Genomic DNA, 23,458 nt, shown 5'->3' on the forward strand with positions numbered 1-23,458 from the left:
CCATGAATTAGAAGATAGAATGATGAACATTAAGTAAAAGGAGAGAAAAAGAGGTTGATTAAGTATGTGTAAGCCAAGAGTTTCCAGTTTTTGAAGAGGCATTTCTAGGCTTCTATTAGAATTTCTGCACGACTCATCATGGTAATATTGAGGATTACGATGCCCTTTGAAAATGTCCTTTCCAGAAGAAAAGACAAACTTTTTATCCAGATAATGTCCATTAAGCTTGAATTAGTCCACTCGATTTGATTTGTGTTAAAAACTCCTGGAAATTGACTCTTCCGTGGTAAGTAAGATTGCAATCTGTGCAAATTTCAACTGCCTTTAAAGTAAATCGCCGACCAACTTCACACGCCAAAACTAAATTCTTATATCAGAATTGGTAAAGAGAAACTTTAGAGGAGATCAGAAAAGCTTGTGCTTCATTGTTAGCAAATTAAAATAGGACTAAGATTACAATATTATGCTACAAGATCAAGATGCAGTTAAAAAGTTAAGGGAAGGCTTTATTGAATAGCAGTTGGAAGCTGTTGGGAACATAATTACAAGGGTTTATCACCGCAGGCCCAAAGGAGATAATACAGAAGGCAGCCTAGGGAGTGTGGATAATGGCTTAGCTGAGAGCAAAAGGGAAGACCAAATGGAGGAGGGCAGTCTGGACAAAGCACCCAGGCAGCTGGAATTAATTGAAGCCTCTTTTCCAGAATTCAGAGAAGAGCCTTCAGTGGTGGGGTCCATAGACGGTTAGGAGGCGGCACATAAAATGGGAAAAAGCAGGGAAGAGCAGGGCATTATTATGGATGTTATTTTGAGCTGCTGAGTAGAAGTGGAGAGGGCTGGCTCTCAGAACCCAGCATTCCTGAGTTTATTTTCATTTGGATGTTGCTGTTATTTTGCTGTTGTTGTTATTGTTTTGATTTCCGTTATTGTTCTTGTTGATGGATTTGTGGAGAACTTTGTGGTTGTGTTGATGAGCCTTTTATTGAAGCTTGAACAAGATACTCTAATATTGAAATTTCTGTGACCATGGACATGAAATGAAATAGTAAAAATCTGCTTGACTTTATTCAATAGAAATCTTCCAGTTACAATTATTTGTTACATACAAATGAGAATGACAACTTAGTTCTAATTGCTTCTTCCTTTGCTTGGCTGTGAATGATTGATTGGGAGATTATTGAGTTGTGTTGATGTTGGAGAGAACCTAGAACGTTGGGACTGCAGGAGGAAGCCGCTTCTGGAAGAAAACTTGCTGGAGGAGCTGTTGTGAACTGCTGGAACCTTCAGTCAGCTGGGAAAACTTGGCCAATCTTCCAGGTCTGTAACAGAAGCACTTTGAGGAGAAGTGCTTGATAAATGCTTTCCTAGGAAGTATCCATAGTGCTCTTCTAACAGTATAACAAACAGAAAAGAAATTAATTCAGTATCTGAAAACTGTATACAATAATATTTTCATCAAGGGATATTTTCATTGATAAAAGGCAAACTGGGTGTTTTTCTATATTCCAGGTCCCCATTCAATTCAACCTCTTCTCCATTAGTTTTCTTGCACTGATAGTACAAGACTGTATAAGCCATCAACCCAAACATCTTAACAAGCCAGAGAGAATTCAAAATAAGCAATCCAATTATCACTTCAACTCCTCCAAAATCTTTGAAATTCACCAATCTAAACCCTTCTAGCACAATAAAAGACAGAATTGTGATTGCAATATTAACGAGAAATCCATGCATTTCCATGCCTTTAACAATATTTGCAGCCTTCTCAAGGGCCTCAATTCCATAGCTTTCTTCAAGCACTGAAACCACAAGAGCTAAAGTCCATACAACAGCCAAGTAACCATAGAAAGCTGCAGCCGAAACCCATAGCAAAACATATAAAACTTTCCAAGCAAAAGTACTTTGAAAACTCATCATGAGAGGAAGCAGAAGAAACAATGCAAGGAAAATGTAGCCAACACCGAAGAGAGTTATGTAAAGCAAAGTAAGAAATGGTCTCTTTAATGAACCTGCTGTGGTAAAAAACAAGTCCTTTAAAGAGAATTTTTTGCCATTATGTGTTGTTGCTGATGCAAAGATTGTGGCTGTTGAGAAGAAGAAGGACATGAAGGAGGTGATGAGAAGGAGAATCCATTCAGTACCAATAAATACTCTCATGTCCTTATGTGCTGCAACAAGAAGGTTAGCATATTCCGGGGTGTTGGGGCTGGTGAAAAGGAGGAGGCTTTGGTCAGTTATCCATTTTGTGAGCAATGGTTTCATAGAGAAAATATTGAACAAGTAAAGGAGAGAGAAAAGTGAGAGGGTGAATAAGGTGAAAGAGGCCATGAGCTTCCCATTTCTGTAGAAGATTTTGAGGGCATCTCTGAGAATATCCACCAAACCAAGAACCATATGTGATGCCATTGAAGAAAATTGAAATCGTCTGAAGCTTTTTGCACAAAAAATTCGCATTTTATACAGTTATGTGTTGAATGAGTCTTCTTCTCGTACACCATTTACATTACATGTAGAAGAAAATTCTTAGTGAAATTAAACGGCATAGAAAAATCAATATTAAGAAATTGAGAAAAAATACTTGGAACCTTTGGCAATTAGAGTATTGACTTGGTTGCTTTCATTTTGTTATTCTCCACTGGAGAAGGTTAGAACTAGTCTATTAATTGCGTCTCTATGGTCAATATACACCTTCATTGCATTTAGAAAGTTTTACGTGTATAAGATGCACATACATTGTAAAGACAAAAATCTATAAATGAGCCTTAAGGGAAATTGAAATTTTTACCACTATTTTATTCCGTGTATACAAAAGTGTCACCTATCTTAAAACTTTAATAAATATATCATAACAGTAATCACCTTTCTCAAAATACCTCTCTTTAATCTTTCATGCACAAATTTTCTCTCTTCTTCTTTGCAACTTTTTTCTCTCTTCTTTCTCTTCTTCCAAAGTGATAAAGGAATTACTCTCTCTTCTTCCTCATCTTCAAAAACAAAAGCAGAAAAGAAAATACTGAATTCTTCATATTAAGAATTCTTCAAAGGAAGGATTTAAAAAAAAAAAAGCAACCCACAAAAAAACTCAACCACATTCACTTTATACCCTGGAAGAAGATTACATTTAGTAGGATTTAACTGGAAAAAAAAATTTACGTTTAACCCAAAAAAAAAAAACAAACATTGGCGTGAAATTTTAGAAAAAAAATTAACGGTTGGCATTAACGCCAACCCAGGGCTGTACATATAAGGGTTGGCGACGCCAACCCTTCTATGTATATAATTTATTTATATTAATATATATTATTATATTATTATATTAATTTTATATATTATTTAATTATATAATTATAATTATATTATATATTAATATATAATATATTATATTTAATATATTATAATATATAATTATAATTATATATAATAAAATATATAAAATATATTATATTATATTTTTAATTAGAATATTATAATTATATTATATTATTATATATTATAATATTATATAATATAATAATATTATAATATATAAAATTAATATAATAATATATATTAATATAAATATATTATATACATATAAGGGTTGGCGTCGCCAACCCTTATATGTACAGCCCTGGGTTGGCGCGTTAACGTCAATCGTTAATTTTTTTTCTAGAATTTCACACCAACGTTTGCTTTTATTTGGTTAAACGCAAATTTTTTTTCAGTTTTAATCCTTAAATGCTAATTTTTTTTCCAGTTAAATCCTACTAAATGTGATCTTCTTCCAAGGTATAAATTGGTTATGGTTGAGTTTTTTTGTGGGTTGCTCTTTTTTTTTTTAAATCCTTCCTTTGAAGCATTCTTAATATGAAGAATTCAGTATTTTCTTTCCTGCTTTTATTTTTGAAGATGAGGAAGAAGAGAGAGTGATTTCTTTATCACTTTGGAAGAAGAGGAAGAAGAGAGAAAAAAGTTGCAGAGAAGAAGAGAGAGAATTTGTGCATGAAAGATTAAAGAGGGGTATTTTGGGGAAGGTGATTACTGTTGTAGTATATTTATTAAATCTTTAGGATAGGTGGCACTTTTGTATACACAGAATAAAATAGTGATAAAAATTTTAATTTCCCTAATTTCTTATAGGTTGGATGTAGAGTTAGATTCAAATCGAACCATGTTTGGTTCAATGTTCAATTTTATTTGAGCCAAATTCGAGTTGTAGCTTCAGTGTAACAATTCGACTTAAATTCAACTCAAATATATCTCTAATGATATTGATAACACTATTTATCTTGTTAACATTATTATTCATCTCATTGATTACCTTTGATAATATCTATAACCGATTTTAGATTAAGCTAGTCATTTAGGATTTAAGCTAAGCTCAAGTCAATGCCTTCCATCTTGTTCCAAGAAGAAGATGAAGAAACTATAAATCAAGAATATGTTTATATCCGACACACACAGTTGGAATTGACAACCAATTCGTCTAGAAGACATAATACATATAGAATTTCTCATAAGAGTCATAATAAAGTTTTTTTTAAGAATAAAATTTTGGATATATAAATATATTATTCTCTTATACATCTGATCTATAATAATTTATTAGAAATACATACATGATAAGAGACTATTAAAGAGATTTTGTTATAATATTAACTTTTTTAGACATAATCTTACGGTTCCTTCTCTTTATCTATGAGTTATTGTTTATTTTATTGATTTTATACCGTCTCTGATTTGTTCAAAAACATATGCTCAATATGCAATCAAATTTGGCTATCAGCATATTAGATAGGGAGAATTGTTATAATATTAAATTTGGCTATCAGCATAAGAAATAACACTTTTCTTAGGCAACTTCTTATGAATACATATAACAAAAGGAAGAAAAAAAAGACTCATTATTAAAACGTATTGAGAAATATTGTTATAACATATGCAATTAAATTCATTAGTTGAATTTCCTAGCTTAGAATTGACAGATTCCATGTATCAAGGGATCACAATTTCTTAGGCTAAGAATTGGCCCTAATTTAGCCATAAAATTAGCTTTAACTATTTCCTTTACAAGCTTGTACATATCTGTATATCGTGTATCCTGTGCTTGTGTAATGATATAGAAAACCATTCAATTAATTCTTCATTCTCTGGATATTCCAATTTTATCATGGTATCAATGCAAGCTTCCTATGACTGATTAATACCTTTCTTTTCTATAGCACATCAGCAGATAGCATGACTAGTGAAGAACAAACACCATCTGAAAAATCCCAACAATATTAATCCAGCTATGGACCCCTCAAATCCGTACTATGTCATCATTCAGATCACCTCGGACATATGCTTGTACCAAAAAAATTGAATGGGGCCAATTATTCATCATGGAGTAAATCTATGATTCATGCTCTCACAGCCAAGAACAAAATCGGCTTTATCAATGGATCTATTCAGCTGCCTTCAGAGACTGAACAACCGACAGAATAAGCCTTATGGAATCAATGCAACAGTATGATTTTATCATGACTAACTCATTCCGTAAAACCTGATTTAGACAAAGGGGTCATTCATGCCAAGACCGTCCAACAAATGTGGGAAGATTTCAAAGATCAATTTTCACAAAAAAATGCACTTTCAATCTACCAAATCCAAAAATCCTTAGCTTCTCTATCACAAGGTACCATGACAGTTTCAACATATTTCACAAAAATTGGAGGCCTCCGGGATGAATTAGAGATGCATCAAACACTTCACACCTGCAACCAAATGCAAGCACATAATGATCAGTGAGAAGAAGGTCGGTTAATGCAATTCCTTGTGGGTCTGAACGATGCCTACAATGTTGTCCGCGCAAATATTCTCATGATGTCCCTATTGCCTAATGTACGTCAAGCCTATTCTCTTGTCATTCAAGATGAAGCACAGTGACAAATGGCATCGACATCAAATGAAAATTTTTCCATTGCCGCTGCTGTCCAAAGCCAAACAAATAACTCCTCAAATCATTCCAAAGCTAAGTACTGCAAGCACTGTAATAGAGGAGGTCATACAATAGAAAATTGTCGAACTTCGAAATTCTATTGCAAATATTGTGACAAGAAAAGACATACGTAGGAAAATTGCAAATATAAAAATGGCACATGGATCCTCAAGAACACAAGAACTCAAAACAATCGACAGAAATAATCACAATAGCAGCAACACGGACTACACAATAATACACATAACGGCTTTCCTGCTGCTAATGCAACGAACTTCTCTCAATCTGCATAAAAGACATATCCACACGATGTCAACACTACAACCCATTTCTCCAATTCAGTGGAATCTTCCAAATCATTATATGTTCTCTCTGCAGAGCAACTTCAACAACTTGCTCACACTATATCTATGATGACTCCAAACCATGCTTCCGGTAATAACAATGCTTATGCAAATGTTGCAGGTATGTTTTCTTCTTCCAATTCTTCAATCAATTCTACATTCACCAAACCTTGGATTTTGGATAGTGGAGCTACTGATCATATTATTTCTGACCCTACACTTCTCACTCAAACAAAACCTTTACCAATACCTATTGTTAATTTACCCACAGGGTCTTCTGCCTCAATCACTTCAACGGGGACTACAACATTCAATTTAGACATAACTTTAAACGATGTCTTATGTGTTCCTTCTTTTCAATTAAATTTGATGTCTATAAGCAAAGTTACCATTGCTCTAAATTGTTGTGTGATTTTGTTTCCCACTTTTTGTGTCTTACAGGACTTGGATACGAGGAAGATGATTGGTTCGGGTAAACAATATGGTGGTCTTTATTACATGTCTCCATCGCAAAAGATACCTGGCTCCCATCAAGTTTCTCACACATCAAATTTATGGCATATGCGCCTTGAACATCCATCACCATCTCGTCTTAAAATGGTTTTTTCGCTTCACTATCATTGTTGCAACCAATTTCTTATTATTCTTCTTCTTGTCCTTTGATTAGGGTATATGTAATAAAAACGGAAATATATTTCTTGAAGTATTGAGACATGTCAAGAAGGTCTTGCATATTTTCATCATTTTCGATTTTTATAAGGTAGTCGAGCTCAATTCTTCTTGGTTTCATACATGGTTGAATATAGTTTCTAATTGGATCAATACTACACTGTTCATTCAAAAGTTAAACAAATCTCTCAAGTGTTATTCCAAAGGAAATTTTAACAAATTGTTTACAACCTCTAATATACTTCATTGTATTGTCATTACGTTAGATCCATTCTCTTTGGAAAAAAACAAAAGCAAAAACATAACCAACCATTTTAATTCCTACAATGAAAAATTTTAGGGAAAAATTAAACATTTATTTAAAAAAAATCCACAATAACCATTTATTGATATATATATACGACCTCTAATTCGCAACATGTCATTAAATACCCCTATACATTATATGAAACCAAAGTGTTAATTTCATATATTGATTAATATCCAAATGGCCTTATATTTTTCAATATTTCATTTTACTCCTTAATATATTATAAATATCAAATTGCACCATTCTTTTATAATATATATGAACTTGATATTCTTATAATATTGTAAATGTCATCTTGTTTTTTGTGTATTGTGTTTAGCACCCTTAAATTTTGTATGATTTCATAGTATCCCTATATTTATTTAGAATTTTTTAAACCCCCTGAAATATTGTATTGTATCGATATGCCCTTATATTTTTTCAAAATATCTATATATATTCCTAACATTTTATTTAAAACATTTTTATAATGTCAAATATCAAAATACCCCCATATTTTTAACATTTTATTTAACCTCTATAATTATCTAACATTTCATTTAATACCTCATATGTTGTCTTGTATCGAAATACATCTATATATTTCTAACATGTCATTTAAAACCTTCTTATAATGTTAAATATCAAAATATTCCATATTTTTCTAACATTTCATTTAACCACCATATAATTATCTAATATTTCATTTAACTCTCATATAATTATTTAACGTTTTATTTAACACCCTCATATGTTGTCAAAATGCATCTATATATTCCTAACATTTCATTTAAAACATTCTTACAATGTTTAATATTAAAATGTCTTCATATTTTTCTAACATTTTATTTAACCCTCTATAATTATTTAATTTCATTTAACACCCTGAAATATTGTTTTGTATCAAAATGTCTCTATATATTACTAACATTTCAGTTTAAACCTTCTTACATTGTTTAATATTAAAATACCCTCATATTTTTCTAGCATTTTATTTAACCCCTTATAATTATTTATTATTTCATTTAACACTCTATATGTTGACTTATATAGAAATGTCTCTATATATTGCTAAAATTTCAGTTAAAACCTTTTTATACTGTTTAATATCAAAATGCCCCTCTTATTTTTTAATATTTTGTTTAACCTCTAAAATATTATCAAATATCCAAATGCCTTCTTTGTATAATATACGAATTAAATTTAACAAATAAAATTAAGTTTTGAGTTAAAATTCGTATAAATACTTTTTTATTACTAAATGATTTCTTTTGATTTGAATTCAAAAATACAAATTTTTTCTTTCAAACAAATCTACAGTATGAAATATTTAGTAAAAATGAAAGTGAAAGTGAATATTTAAATTATGTGAGAAATATATATAAGTAGAGTTTATATAGAAGTGGTGAAAAGTAGTTTTAGTAGTTTTAAAAATTTTTGGGACATTTATGCTTGAAAGTTTGAAAAGTGGATATTTTTGCTTAAAAATAAGAAAAGGGAGTATTTTTGCTTAAAGGGGGGTAAAATGGATATTTATTTTAATTTCCCATAAAAAAGTTGTATATACGTAGAGATAGGGAAGACTAGGCTGGGCCTAATAGTTCTTGTTCATTATTAGTTTAGGAGTTTGGGTTTTTCAGGGAATGTTCATATAAATTTTAAAAATTGTTTTGTTTTTGAGAATAAAATATTAAAGATATAGAAAACAGTACAAAAGATTTTACGTAGAAATGCGTCAAAATGTTTTTGAAAATCATTTTCGGATTTAAAAAATGATTAAAAATCAATTTTTATAGTTTTTAATTTGCAACAAGTTTTCGAATATCATTTTAAAGTTCATTTTTTATTAATTAAAATAAAAGAACTTTAAAGGGTTTTTAACATGCGCTTTCAACGATGATTACATTATTAATCCTAAGAAAAGTTTACATGTTAGTTGTACAAAATAAATATCACAATTCATAGGATTCTCTACACACCGCTAGATAACTTCCCCACAAAAATCTATTAGCATATTTTAGCACTTGGGTTGGTTGTTTGACATGTGGGCTGGACATACCCAAAATGAAGTTGAACACTGGAAACAAGCCTTGTCCATGGATTGATTTCGTTGTATGCGTGCGGGTTGTGCTGAAACAGTACTCTATTGCGCTAACAATTAGTGACTCGTGACACTAATCACTTGATTTAGTATTTTGTGTGTTTAGTTAAGTAAGAGTTTTGATCATATAATATATTCTAGTATTTCAATGTTTCTTTGATTTCAAATTAAAATAATATTTATGAATTCGTAATATTATAAATTTTTGTCAACGAAGCATTCAAGTTTATATTGATATTGAACGATCTCATATGATATAAGTATCTTTAAAAAGAAAAATCAATCAAGTAATAATCAAGATCTTAATATTGTCAATTTTATTTTAAATGTTAATCATGCGAGTATTTAATTAAAGAAAAGGAAAAACTACCTTCTACTATCAAACTCCATCTTTTTATAAGAAATTGGGTGATTGATGCCAAATTACATTTATATAAAATTTAAAAAAAAAAAAATGAGCTTATTTTATGAATGTTCCTTGTGCTTACATGAAAGCATTAAATTAAAAAATATAACAAGATTTATAAAATATTTGCAAAAGATACAAAATACTTTTTAGTATCTCATAATTCTTAAATAAAAGTGTCAATTAGGTTAAACCATTCCAAAACCTGTAAAAAAAGTGTCATTATAGCATGTCAAGCCCGATCTATGAACTATAAAGGTTGGATAGTAGGTTTAAATAATAATTTTATTTATTTTTATTTTTATTTTGCCAATCAAAATATTTAACAAGATGTAAATTAATTTATTTATATTTATTATAATATTTTCATGATATAATCATAATATTCTTTCGTTACAAGTGAAAAATTATTAATAAAATATGTGAGATATTGTCTTCAATTTTAATAATTAAAAAATTGTTTAAAAAACATAATTTTAAAAAATTATTTTTTAAAAATTCTGGACTGACCTGTTATTGTAGGGTTGCACTCGACTCAATACTATACGGCTTAACCCAATACTATATATATCAGATCCGAGGCATGGGTCTTATATATTCCATAAGCTAACCTGATCCATAAGATCTATTACTGTAAAACCCTTAAGCTGGATCCAACCCATGAGTTCAATGGGTCTCTCCTCAGCCAACCTAACCAGTCCACTGCCACCTCTACTCCTAAACAACTCGACCTCCTCAATAGCTCTTCTTGAAGATGTGGATAAGCACATATCCAACTAAAATTAAATAAATAATTAAAAATATTTTCTCTTTTCTCGATCTTTCTTTCATATCTTGTATAAAATCATGGTGGGCTCATAAAACTTTTAATCTTATAGGTGGATAGATGGATGATGTACTCCAATCTTGACCACCAAATTATGACCAAACCCACCAATAAATTTGCCACAAATCAAGATGACAAATGTCAAGAGGGAAATACTATATGTGCACATACTCAAGTGTATAATTGAATATATGAATAATATATTATTATATAATTAAAATTCTATTATCTTTAATTTAAAAATATACACACAATTTTATTATTGATTAGTGACATTTTTCCAATTGTGTCTAGAGATTAGAATTTAAAAACTAACAACAAAACTACTTAGACCCAATTTTGAATACCGAATTAAGTATTAGGTGATTTCGAATTAAGAATAGGTACACATAACATTACTTAAAAATTAATGTAGATTAAACTTTCCAATGTTTTTGTTAATTTGATACGTGTAACATGAAGGCTGGAGAAACCATATTGTAAAATTGGAAGTTTGTGAACTTTGCGTCATTGCGTGTGCTAAGTTTGATTGAAAAGTTCAAATTGGGAGGGCTTGTCATAAGCCATTCAATTTCAAGAGCTTGTTGGAGTTTTGACTAATGTGATGTGATTTCAAAAAGGCAGCTTGGATTTCGCTGGATTTGGTCTCCACCACCCACCTCTTTGGAACCTCTTTCTATGACCAACTATATAGCAATACTTTTAAAACCGGATTGATGATCAAATCAGTTATCTTATTGATTCATAATTCAATTGATTCAATCAGTTTAATTGAAAAATCAATTGATTTAATTTATTATCAAATTATAATGAATAGATTTTACTTAAAAATTTGTAAAAAATAAAATCAATTAAGATACATACACCTATGAAGATTAGAACATATTATTTTTAAGGAGTAACAATTATTTTCATTTGATTTCAATAAAACAATTAAAATAAAAAAAATTTCAATCTCATGGTACAAAAAAATATAATTTTGTAAATTATTACCTATAAAAGATATTTTAATGGATATGAGATACTTTTTTCTTCTTTTTTATTTTATTTTTGAATTTATTTTTCCTTACAAACATTTAAAAATTCATCCAATTGAAAAAAAAAAAATTAAATTATTCAAAAATAATTCAAATTTCAAAAAAATTCAAATTTTTGGTCAAACCCGATCAAACCCAATTTTAACTAATTCATCTAGTTAAACCCAGTTTTTTTATCAAATTTGACAAAGTCAATGAAAAAATCATTTTTCCATATTAACTAGACCAGACTTAGAGCTGGTTCTCTGTTCAACCGGCTGCACTTATTGGTCCAATCCGATTTTAAAATCATTGCTATTTAGATTTTGAATCCCAATTGAATAAGTAAACATAGGGGTGTATTTCAGGCTAAATTGAGTAGTTTGTGATAAAATAAAGGCAAAACTTAAATCCGTCAAGCTACTAATTTCTTGACACAATTGGCTGGTTCGAGCTCAATCCAAGGTTAGACCGAGTTTTAATCTATAGTTTCTAAATGATTACATTTAAATTTTATAACTTAAACATTTATCAATTAAATTCATCCTCAAAGTCATAAAGTAAGATTATAGATGTCTAAATGCAATATTTGAAATTGTTAGAGGTATATTAATATTTTACTTGAGTCGTAAGCTCACTGAACCTACCACCAATGAGTTCAAACTTGAATCGACATTAATCAAGCTGAACTATAAAATTACTCACTAGTGGCTCGATTCGATATACACCCCTAGGTATACTTACAAAAAAAAAGATAAGTCATTAATGTTATCGAGTGATCTAATTATTTATTTTATATTTAATTTAAAATTATTCAATTATGATGACACATTATTTTGTTTATACTCATTAATATATCTCGTTTGTATATAAAATATTATGGTTTCTATCAACAACCATATTTAGTTCAAACTTATTCCCTATTTACATACTCTTTATAACTAAATTTTTGTCTATTGAAGTTTTATCAAATTTATAGGAACACCTATAGTAAAGGACAATGTCATTACACTTATTTTTAAATCTTAAATGACAAAAGATTGATCTTCCGAATGCATTGTTATAGTAACAAAATCATGATAATCGAATTGCATTATATATCGAAAATATAATTTTATGTATTGTATATCATATTGTAGAATACATATTTTTAAAAATAATAACAAAATTTTTTAAATATTACGCCATCATCTTAAAAAATATTATAAATCCCTCTTAATATTTTGAAATTTCTCATATATACTTTATTATCTCATCATTTTTACAAAAAGATGTAACGTTTTTTTATTGATAATATGTATTATATTGTACAATAAACTTATCGTATCGTATCAATTTAATATGTTTTAATATATGTGTCGTTTTTATCTGTATAATATTATGTCTTAAAATAATAATGAATAAAATCAATTGACCAAGCCAATAGATTGAATTGAAATTATGTTTAACACATTCAATTGTCTAAGTCATGTTTCTTACAAAATTTACTAAATATATGAATTAGACAGACCAACATGATAAGTCACGGAAAATATGTTTATATTTAAAGACTTGGCCCCATCAATCACCTAGTTTTAGAAATTGATTGATCTCTCCTCTTGGCATATAATTTTAGGTCATTTTGGTGAGTCTAAAATTTGAATATACCTATTTATGTCAATCTATAGTTAATACAATACAAGAAAAATAAGTTGTTTTGTTAATAACATTTGAGAAAGTTTTGAGGTTTCGGTTCTTGTTTCTGCTTTTTTAATAGGATAGTAAAATTTACTAACAATTAAATAAAATATTTTAATTAAAGTAGTGTTATGTGTACAAACAATATGTATAACTTTATAAATAAATAATATACATAACTTTATAAATAAATAATATACATAACTTTATACACAAATAATGATATGTCATCATATAATAGTGTAATATTTTATCTTTAATTTAAAATTAATCGATCATATGGTGACATATTATTGTTATGAACAAAGTTGTATAAATTATTTATGCACATAGTTTTATTATTTTAATTATATATCTAAATAATGTTATATTTTTAAAAAATTAACCCACCAAAAATTGTTTTCTTTTAATCTTTCAATCATAATAGTCGAATCGCATATCATATCGTGCATCAAAAACTAAATTTTCTATATTATGTATCATATTGTATTGTTTTTTTTAAATAATAATAAAAAAATATATAATTGTCATGTCATCATTTGAAAAATTTTACAAAAACCTTTTAAAATTATAGAACTTTACCAATACCACCCTACCATTTTATCTCCAAAAAGGTGTATTGATCCATATTAATAATATATATCATATTATACGATACACCTACCGTATCATATAATTTTTTATATACCTTCGGATATATATCGTTATTTATCTGTATCGTATTATATCATATAATACGTATGAAGTTGATTTATTCAAAAATGACAAAGATCCATTTTTAAATGAGTAATACTATGTATCGAGTATCCAATTAGATATTCAGATGACAGAATATCATATGATTGAGTGTTATTTTATCTTTAATTAAAAAATTTTCAATTATATGATAACACATCATCTAAATAATTATTTATTTATTTAAAATTTGATATACATAGTTTTATTTTTTTGAACCAATATGAAAATATAAACATATAAAATATTTTTATTATATTAATTTTCTTTCCAACTTGATATTTTCACATTGGTTCTCTTTATTTATATAGATAATAACCAACCACAATTTGAACACGGAAAGTAGACAAGCCCCAAAAGGGAATACAAAAGGTTAAATAGACAAACAATGAATAATATTAATATTGTTTGGAATAAACTAAAGAGATAATTAGTCTTAATCTTTTATTATGATTAATTAAGTGATCATTATTCAAATGGGTAAAAAGTCTTTTGAATGATCTAATAGGGACTAAATTTGATGTGAACATAGCAAAAACTTTCTCGGGAAAATGACCTTGTTTGGCCAGTCAAATCCAAGAAACTTTATTGATTAAATTAGAAAATTTGTCAAAGTTTTAAGCTTTTTTGAAAGCTAGTGAGTTTGGTGGATTTTCTTTACTTTTTGTAATTTTTTATATGCCTATATTTAAAATATAAAAATCTCATTGAAAATCAATTAACCATATGTAGCTTCACGACGTTTTTGAAGAAATTTTGATTGAGAAAATTATTTTTATTATTATATTATCATTATTATTATAAATAAAGTTAACTTTTTCATATTAAAACAAGCCTTATTAAAAATATTTATGAAAAATATTTACATACAATAATTTCTAAATCATTTTCGGATCTAGAAAATGATTAAAAGTCAATTTTTATAGCTTTTAATTTTCAGCAAGTTTTCGAATATCATATTAAAGTTTAAAATAAAAGAGCGTGTGCTTTCAAAGATGAAGCAAAATCTTTGTAGTTTAATTAAGAGGGGAAATTACTTAAAATAGACACCGAATTTGTCATCTAAACCTTTTACGGTAAGATTTCTCAAGTTTTACTATTTTAAGTAAATAATATTTTTCATTCTTAAAATACTCTTCATTCTATTTCTTTCCATTCAAAGCAGTTTTCACAGATTAAACTCTTATATTTTAGAGTATATAGATTAAGCTTAATTTTTTTGTAATGGATAAGATTTACAGATGAAAACAGATTAATTTTAGATGTAATAATTGATATTTATATATTTTTATACCTTTACAAAATGATGAACATAACTAAGATATGATGTGTGTGGGTTGTGCCAGGTGAGAAAGGGTGTACGTCTTTTCGAAACGATGCGAAAATGAGTGAAAGGGTGGGTGTTTTTTTGAAATGGTGCATTTATCCAAACGAGTGCAAAAATGTGTGAAAGTGTGTGAGGGGTGCGTGAAAATGTGAAAGGGTGTGTGGAAGTGTGAAGGGTTGCATGAAAATGTGAAAGAGTGCATCAAATTGTAAAAGGGTGCGTCAAACTCTAAAGGAGTGCATGAAATCGTAAAAGGGTGCATCGAACTCTGAAGGGGTGTGTGAAATCGTAAAATGGTGCATCGAACTTTGAAGGGGTATGTGAAATCACATCAACCTCAGTAAGGGTGCGTCAAAGGTGTGCCAAACTCTGAAGGGGTGCGTCAACGCTGAACGGGTGCGTCACTTTGAAAGGGTGCGTTAATGTTGAAGAGGTGCGTGAAAGAGTGCGTCAACGTTGAAGGGGTGCATGAAAGGGTGCATCAAGACTTGAAGGGGTGCATCAATGCTGAAGGGGTGCGTGAAATAGTGCATCAAAACCCGAAGAGGTGCGTGAAAAGGTGCATCAAAACCGGAAGAGATACGTGAAAGGGTGAGTCAAAACCTGAAGAGGTGTGTGAAAGGGTGCGTCAAAACCTAAAAGAGTGTGTGAAAGGGTGCGTCAAAACTTGAAGGAGTACGTGAAAGGGTATGTCAACGCTGAAAGGGTGCGTCAATGCTGAAGGGGTACGTGAAAAGGTGCATCAACATTGAAGGGGTAATGAAATGGTGCATCAAGATTTGAAAGGGTGCATGAAAGGGTGTGCCAATGCTAAAGGGGTGCGTCAAAACCCGAAAAGGTGCGTGAAAGGGTGCGTCAGAACCGGAAGAGGTGCGTGAAAGGGTGCGTCAAAACCTGAAGAGGTGCAAGAAATTGTGCATCAAAACCTGAAAGGATGCGTCAAAACCTAAAAGGGTGCATCAAAGGGGTGTGTGAAAAATGCATCAAAACCTGAAGAGGTGTGTGAAAGAGTGCGTCAACGCTGAATGGGTGTGTGAAAGAATGCGTCAAAACCTGAAGGGGTGCATGAAAATGTGCATTAAAACTTGAAGAGGTGCGTGAAAGAGTGCGTTAACGATGAAAGGGTGTGTCAAAACCTAAAGAGGTGCATGAAATGGTGCATCAACGTTGAAGGGGTGTGTAAAAGGGTGAGTCCAAACTTAAAGAGGTGTGTGGTGCGTCAGCGCTGAATAGGTGCGTGAAAGGATGCGTCAAAACCTAAAGGGATGCATCCAACTTTGAAGTGGTGTGTAAAATGAGAACGTTAATAACCTTTAGACGAACAAAGCAAACATAACAGGACGATTAATAATTTCGATCAAAACCTAAAATTACCCACCCTTGATTCACAATCGACATTGGAAAAATTATGGCAATGTCGTTCGAGTCGTCTGAGTTATCTCAGGTACATGTTTCCTTGTATATTGTTAACATTGATTAGATTAGAGTTAGGGATATTTGAGTTGGGATTTAGGTTTTTATTTGGTTGGATATTTGGGTGCTGATAAGTTTCATTACAGTATTATCAGTTTAGAATATATTATGATTGATTGTGTTGGTTCATCATTAAGGGAGAATGAAAGATTATTTTGGCCATACTGATGGACCTTGTGCACCCGTTCATATATTCATGCACCCCTTCACACTTTTAGGTGCATCATTTACACTTTCACAGCCCCTTTTCCAATTTTACACACCTTTGCATGACTTCATACACCCCTTTAGAGTTAACGCACCATTCACACTTTCACGCACCCTTTCACATTTTAACTCACCCTTTCATGCATTCAAGCACTCCTTCATAGCTTGACGCACCCCTTGACAATTTGATGCACCCTTCAGAGTTTGACGTACCCTTTCACACTTTCATGCACCATTTCATACTTTCACGCACCCCTTTACAATGTCACTCACTTCTTCACGCATTTAAGTACTCCTTTGTATCTTGATGCACCCTTCAAAGTTTGATACACCATTTCACACTTTCACGCACCCTTTAACAATTTGACGCACCCTTTCACACTTTAATACACCCTGTCACACTTTCACGCACTCCTTCATAATTTCACTCACCTTTTCATGCATTCAGGCACTCCTTTGTAGCTTGTCGCACCTTTCAGAGTTTGATGCACCCTTTCATACTTTTATGTACCCCTTCACACTTTCACGTATTCTTTTACAATTTGACACACCCTGTCACACTTTCATATACCCTTTCACACTTTCACACACCCTGTCACACTTTCACACACCCCTTCACAATTTGACACACCCTTTTCACAATTTCAAACACCCCTTCATGTATTCGAACACTCCTTTATAGTTTGACGCACCCTTTGACAATTTTCCTTCAGAGTTTAATGCACCATTTCACACTTTCACACCCCCTTCACACCCTTTTACAATTTCATGCACCCCTTCATATTTTCACATGCCTCTTCCACACTTTCACTTACCCTTTCAGATTTTCACATACTTTTTCACAGTTTGACGCACCCCTTCACACTTTTAGACTTTCATACACCCTTTCACATTTTCACACACCACTTCACACTTTGACGCACCCTTTCACACTTTCACACACCTATTCACACTTTGATGCACCCCATTAACAATTTCCACCCACCCGTTTACATTTGCACACACCTTTTTACACTTTGATGGATTATATTGGTTGATGGTTTAAATGATTTAATATTGCAAATTGTGTTGTTTCCAGCAGGTTTACTGGGGAATTTGAGTTAATGAGCACCCAAGGGAAAGAAGCTATAATGATACTCATAATTTTTTCGCAAAGTTAAAAGTTAGAGGTCACGTGGAAACAGTAAAGCAAATTAAAAATACTCTTACTCATGCCTAGAAAGAATTGTTCAAAAAAAGTTGTTTTAGACGATTCTTAAAGATGGAAACTTTGAAACGTAGCTCCAGTTTATTGCATTTTGTACTATTTTGACAAATCAACAAAGGAGTGCTGGGAGAGGAATTATGGTTTTGTCTTAATAGGGTTGACTGTAGATTTGGCCTCGTTGAATTTGCTCTAATAACAAAATTGAAATTCAGTAAGAAAATGGATAAGGGTAAAAACCAAGGTATTTTTCAGGTAACAGACCTGCGACATATGGTGATCTGGCAACAGTATTTAAAAACAACACGTGAGAAAATAATGATGAAGATGTTGTTAAAATATTTGGGCTATACCTACTTTATTATGCATTGTTGGGATCAGACAATAGAAAAATTGTATCAGACCATGTTTTCTGTATAGTTGATGATTGGGATACATTTAATTCATAACCATAGGATACACTTGTTTGGAGAATAATTGTAAAATCTTTGGGTGAGGCTTTACAAAAAAAAGTATGATGAAGTTTCGAAAATGTATCCACCATATTCACAAAATATCCCAATATTAACTTATGGGATGCGGGGATGTGTCGTCACATATCAGGTAATGTTTACTTTTCTGTAACATTTACGTTTAGTCTAAATACTCATATATTTTCGTTTCCATTTATTTTATATATTAATAATATATTTTGGAATGGTAGATCTGGATATACAAAAAACTTAATAATCTAGAAGGTTTTATGGTTTGTAAATCTCTAAAGAGGATTCCCCAAATGTTGAGATGGAAAAGTTTAGAAGGTCCAAGTTGGGAGGAGATTGATCGTATTTTAAACTCTTCTCAAGTAAGTTATTATGTTGTATAATCCAATCCTATTAAACATCTATTCTTACGACCTTTCAACTAACCTATTCTGAACATTTTCAGGATGTTGTTGCTCCTCATTTGATTGCATCCACAATTGAGAGACAGTCATCCTAGTACAAAGATGTTATGGAATACATTAATGATCGAGAAGGATATGATACTGCTCCTGTCACTATAACATCTTCTCCAAAAATCCAATCTGCACATTTAAGTTGGAGTACTCTTGTTTGTATGCAACGGAGTACAATTATACATAGTCCTATGCCAGTAGCTATGTAGCCACTTGAGCATAGCCCTGTTATATCATCACCTTGAACGACAGAAGAAACACTCACCCGTATGGATATAACCGCATCTGCATGAATAGATGAAGATAAACTTGAACAACTTCAAGAGCTTGTCCAAGGGTTCATGCACAAAGTTGACGAACGACTTAGAAATATCGACGAGCGTCAAGCAATACTTGAAGCACGTCAAGCATCGATTGAAGCCAAATTGATAGAGTTTCAACATAGGTACCATGCAACCCCCACTGAAGAGGTAAGTCTTTTAATCATATTATTTATTATTTAGAATCTATAATTATATTTTTAAATAAATGATTAATTTTCTCTTCACGACTATTTTTTTTTTCTAATTCTAAGATAAGTCAACATAAGTAGTGATTGAGTTCTTCAACAATGATGATGCGGGTATACAACAACCAACTAATGTCACAAATGAAACTCCAATTGAATAGCGTTCGAGTACTTGTATAATATTATGAGGAAAAATTGTCAAGAAGGGTAAATCACTTCAGAGCCCATACACTGATCCTTTCAAACAACATCGTATGTGAGAGGCTTTTCAGCCATTGTATCCAAAGAGAGAAGAAAATAACATGTTTGAATATTTGCAATAGTATAGGGACACTCCCGAACAGGCAATGGCAATCACTTATTTGTACAGACCATATGTTAAAAATCAATGGTGGAAGCCGCTATGTGAAGATAACCAATGGTTGTTGGATCAGGTATATTTTTTTGAACTCACACATGAGATTATTTTTACGTCATATTTTATTTTGCAATGTTTTCTCACTATATTTATAATATTATTCTTTTAGCACATTGTTTGTTATTTAGTAGTGTTAAGACATGTGTTTCCATCAATTAAATGGACTTGTCTGGAGACATCTTTCGATGGATGGTTACCACAGGAAATAAAGGATCGGGAAAAATATGGATCCGATAATTATCAGTGTTCACGTTTATTATTAGATCCAATCAAAAGAATAAATTATCTAAACTTAGATCGAGGTTGTATCTCATGGGTTCACATGGATCAGGTTTGTCACATTTAAATTGATATTGATATATTATTTTATTAGGCATATTAGTCACAATGATATTGATGGTATATTATTATTTCATTATAGGTGTACATTTCGATCAATTATGAATGTCAACATTGGGCTTGCAGTGAGCTCGACTTAAATGCATGGTCTTTGACTGTGTATGACTCATCTAGAGCATTTTTTGACTCTACAGAGAGGTTCTCTCAGGTGATGACACATTATCTTTATCTTCCATCTATTATCAGCGTGACATGGGGTCTTGAGCCAAAATTAGAGTCGTTGATGATTAGAAAATGTGTAGACGTACCCCAACAAGGCCCGACCTCGGGTGATTGCTAGATATTCTCATTATTTATTTTAGAGTATCTTGCCATTGGACGTGATTTTGATTTCATGCAAAAAACGTTACCCACATGTGTTGCATTGTTGCATCGAAGATATGGAAACATGGTGTCAATTCACATTCTTCATGATTTTTCTTTCGTATCATACTTAAACTTATGTATATTATCATTTTTTCAGTATATTATGACAAATTTGCATATTTATTTTGTATTGGTTGGTTGAGGTTTAAGCATAGGTTGATTATATGCATATCCTAAATTATTTTTTTATTTGTTTAATGTTTGGGCACAGTTGGGTCGATTGATCCTCAATATATATATAATAAATCATGATCTATTTGCTTATATAAATTTGATATGTGGATGTGGTTGGAGTTTGGGTTGATTGGATATATATATATATATATTGGAGTGTTGTATCTTAGGTGGTTGATTTTGGTTTATACAAGGAGGGAACTACTGAAATTATAGAGGAAATGCTATCGAAATTTTTTAAACCAATGTATAATCAAATAGATGATGATTTCTAAATAGTTTTGCCTTTATTGTTAGTTAAATTTGATGATTACGTAACAAAGTAAACATCCTAACCAAAGTTTTTCTCAACTTATACATCTCAAATTTATTTTTCATGCTCAAGTTGCATGCTTAAGTTTTATTCTAATAAAATTTAATCAGAATGGAGTAAGCAAATGAAAGAGGCAAGCTAGCAACATTCTAAACCAATCCTAACCATTTTTCTCCGTTGAGACAAATTTGCAATCTTCCTCAAGACATTCAACATATACCAGATGCAGAACCAATAGAACATTAAAAGGAAGCAAATACAAAAAAAATATACCTAACCAATATAATATATCTAAGTTAATAATCTCGATTAAAATATCTGATTTATATTATTTTAAATTACATTCTTCTTGAGGAACCGATAGCTAATAAAGACGTTGGAGCCTGAGGTAATGGATTTGTACAAACCAAACGTGTGTGCCCTTTCTGATGATATCTACTACATTCTACTTGACGTACTTTTTCCCCTCTAGATGGTCTCCTATTATGTTCAAAAGAACGATCGAAACATTTGCGTTCTATCTGTGGTGGATAAACTATACTTATTTCTTCAAGTTGCACCCATTCAAATAGATCGCCCAATGGTTCTACACTCTCCCTATAAACTGTTTTCCAATATTCAGTTAAGTAATACTTATTCACCTATGGATAACAATTTAAGAGGTTTTGAAATCTGATAATTGTTGCAACATGTGTGCATGCTATTTGTGATAGTTAAAATTTCTTACAGTTGCATTCTTTTGTTGCAAGATTGACTTTAGTGACTAGTCTGCAGAACCATGTGTTTCATATCTATCGATGGTTATTGGTTTGATAATCATATTGGCTGATTTGCTGATATGACTAGCCAACTTTTCTTCAGCCCACGGAGTCAAAGGATGAGTACAAGTATCTACATGATCGCATAAACACTAAAATATTAGTAATTTGTGAATTCATACAAGCACCAAATTATCTGCACTCACAAACAATCATACCCGCCATATTGCGACGAGTATAAAATCATTTTTGTAAAGTCGAACATAGAAATTCAAGGAGCATCATCACTGCCAATTTGCGTGTGTGTCGTGCCAAAACATTAAACGACTTAGCAATATTTGTAGTCATAATATTATATCGGATATTTGGAAAGTGAGCACGAGCCCACCTTGCATAGTCAATTCCTTCCAAATAAGATGCCGCAGTGGAGTTTTCAGCTTTAATAATATACAATGCCTCTTTAAAATCTTCTGTTCGATAAGTTTTAGCTACTCTCCAAAATAATTCTTCTATATGTTTTGTTTGCTTATATCGACTATGCATATTCCCTTTTATATGATGGTTACATCAACCATGGTATGCATTCGAAAACACTTCTCTCATGCAATAGGTGATAACATGGTGCCTGTCTGAGATGATTGCTAGATTTGAGATATCCCCAATACATCTGTGTAACACTCAAAGAAACAATGTCTAAGTAATCGTTTCCTCTTTTCCTCCAACTCTAAAAACTATTTGATAAATTTGATTGTTTTCATCTTTATCCACTGCAATAAAAATTATACCCAAATATCAACCTTTCAAGATTGCCCCGTCAATACAAATAACAAGACGACAATACTCACAAAATGCTCTAACAAAGCATCCTAAAGCCATAAAGACAAATTAAAACCAATTATCCGAGTCAATGTCTATTTGTGTAATAGTGCTAAGGTTTCGTTGTCAAAGGTTATAACAAAATATCAGTAATAGTCTGAATGACTCCTCCGATGAACCTCTTATCTTATTCAATACCTAATTATTTGCATGTCAAGCTTGTGCATAAGATATATCAATTTGATATCTATCCATCATATCTGTTATAATATCTTTTGGCCTATACACATGGTCACCTACAATAAATAATGTTTATAATATTTTTCCAAGTGGCCTTTTACCTTTTTGCCTATGATGAGGTCTTATGACATCGCGAGGACAAATATATGTTCCTCACTTTTGTAACACAAATATATTGTTGTTACTTAACTTCACCCCTCCTTATTTCCATTTGCATTGTTGATGCACACATTTTATATCCCATCTATTTTTATTTGAATTCGAAACCTTGAATTGATAACCATTTTCTAATACAT

General features: G+C 31.1%; 1 protein-coding gene across 1 annotated transcript; it reads right to left on the minus strand.

Moving 5' to 3' along the window:
• Nucleotides 1-1,455: 1,455 nt before the first annotated feature.
• Nucleotides 1,456-2,406, minus strand: LOC123194950. The gene has a single exon (XM_044608459.1). The coding sequence runs from the start codon at nt 2,404-2,406 to the stop codon at nt 1,456-1,458; it is 951 nt and encodes a 316-aa protein (XP_044464394.1).
• Between the last annotated feature and the right edge of the window lie 21,052 nt (nt 2,407-23,458).

The sequence above is a fragment of the Mangifera indica genome, chromosome 13 (assembly GCF_011075055.1).
Source record: "Mangifera indica cultivar Alphonso chromosome 13, CATAS_Mindica_2.1, whole genome shotgun sequence".
Classification (NCBI taxonomy): Eukaryota; Viridiplantae; Streptophyta; class Magnoliopsida; order Sapindales; family Anacardiaceae; genus Mangifera; species Mangifera indica.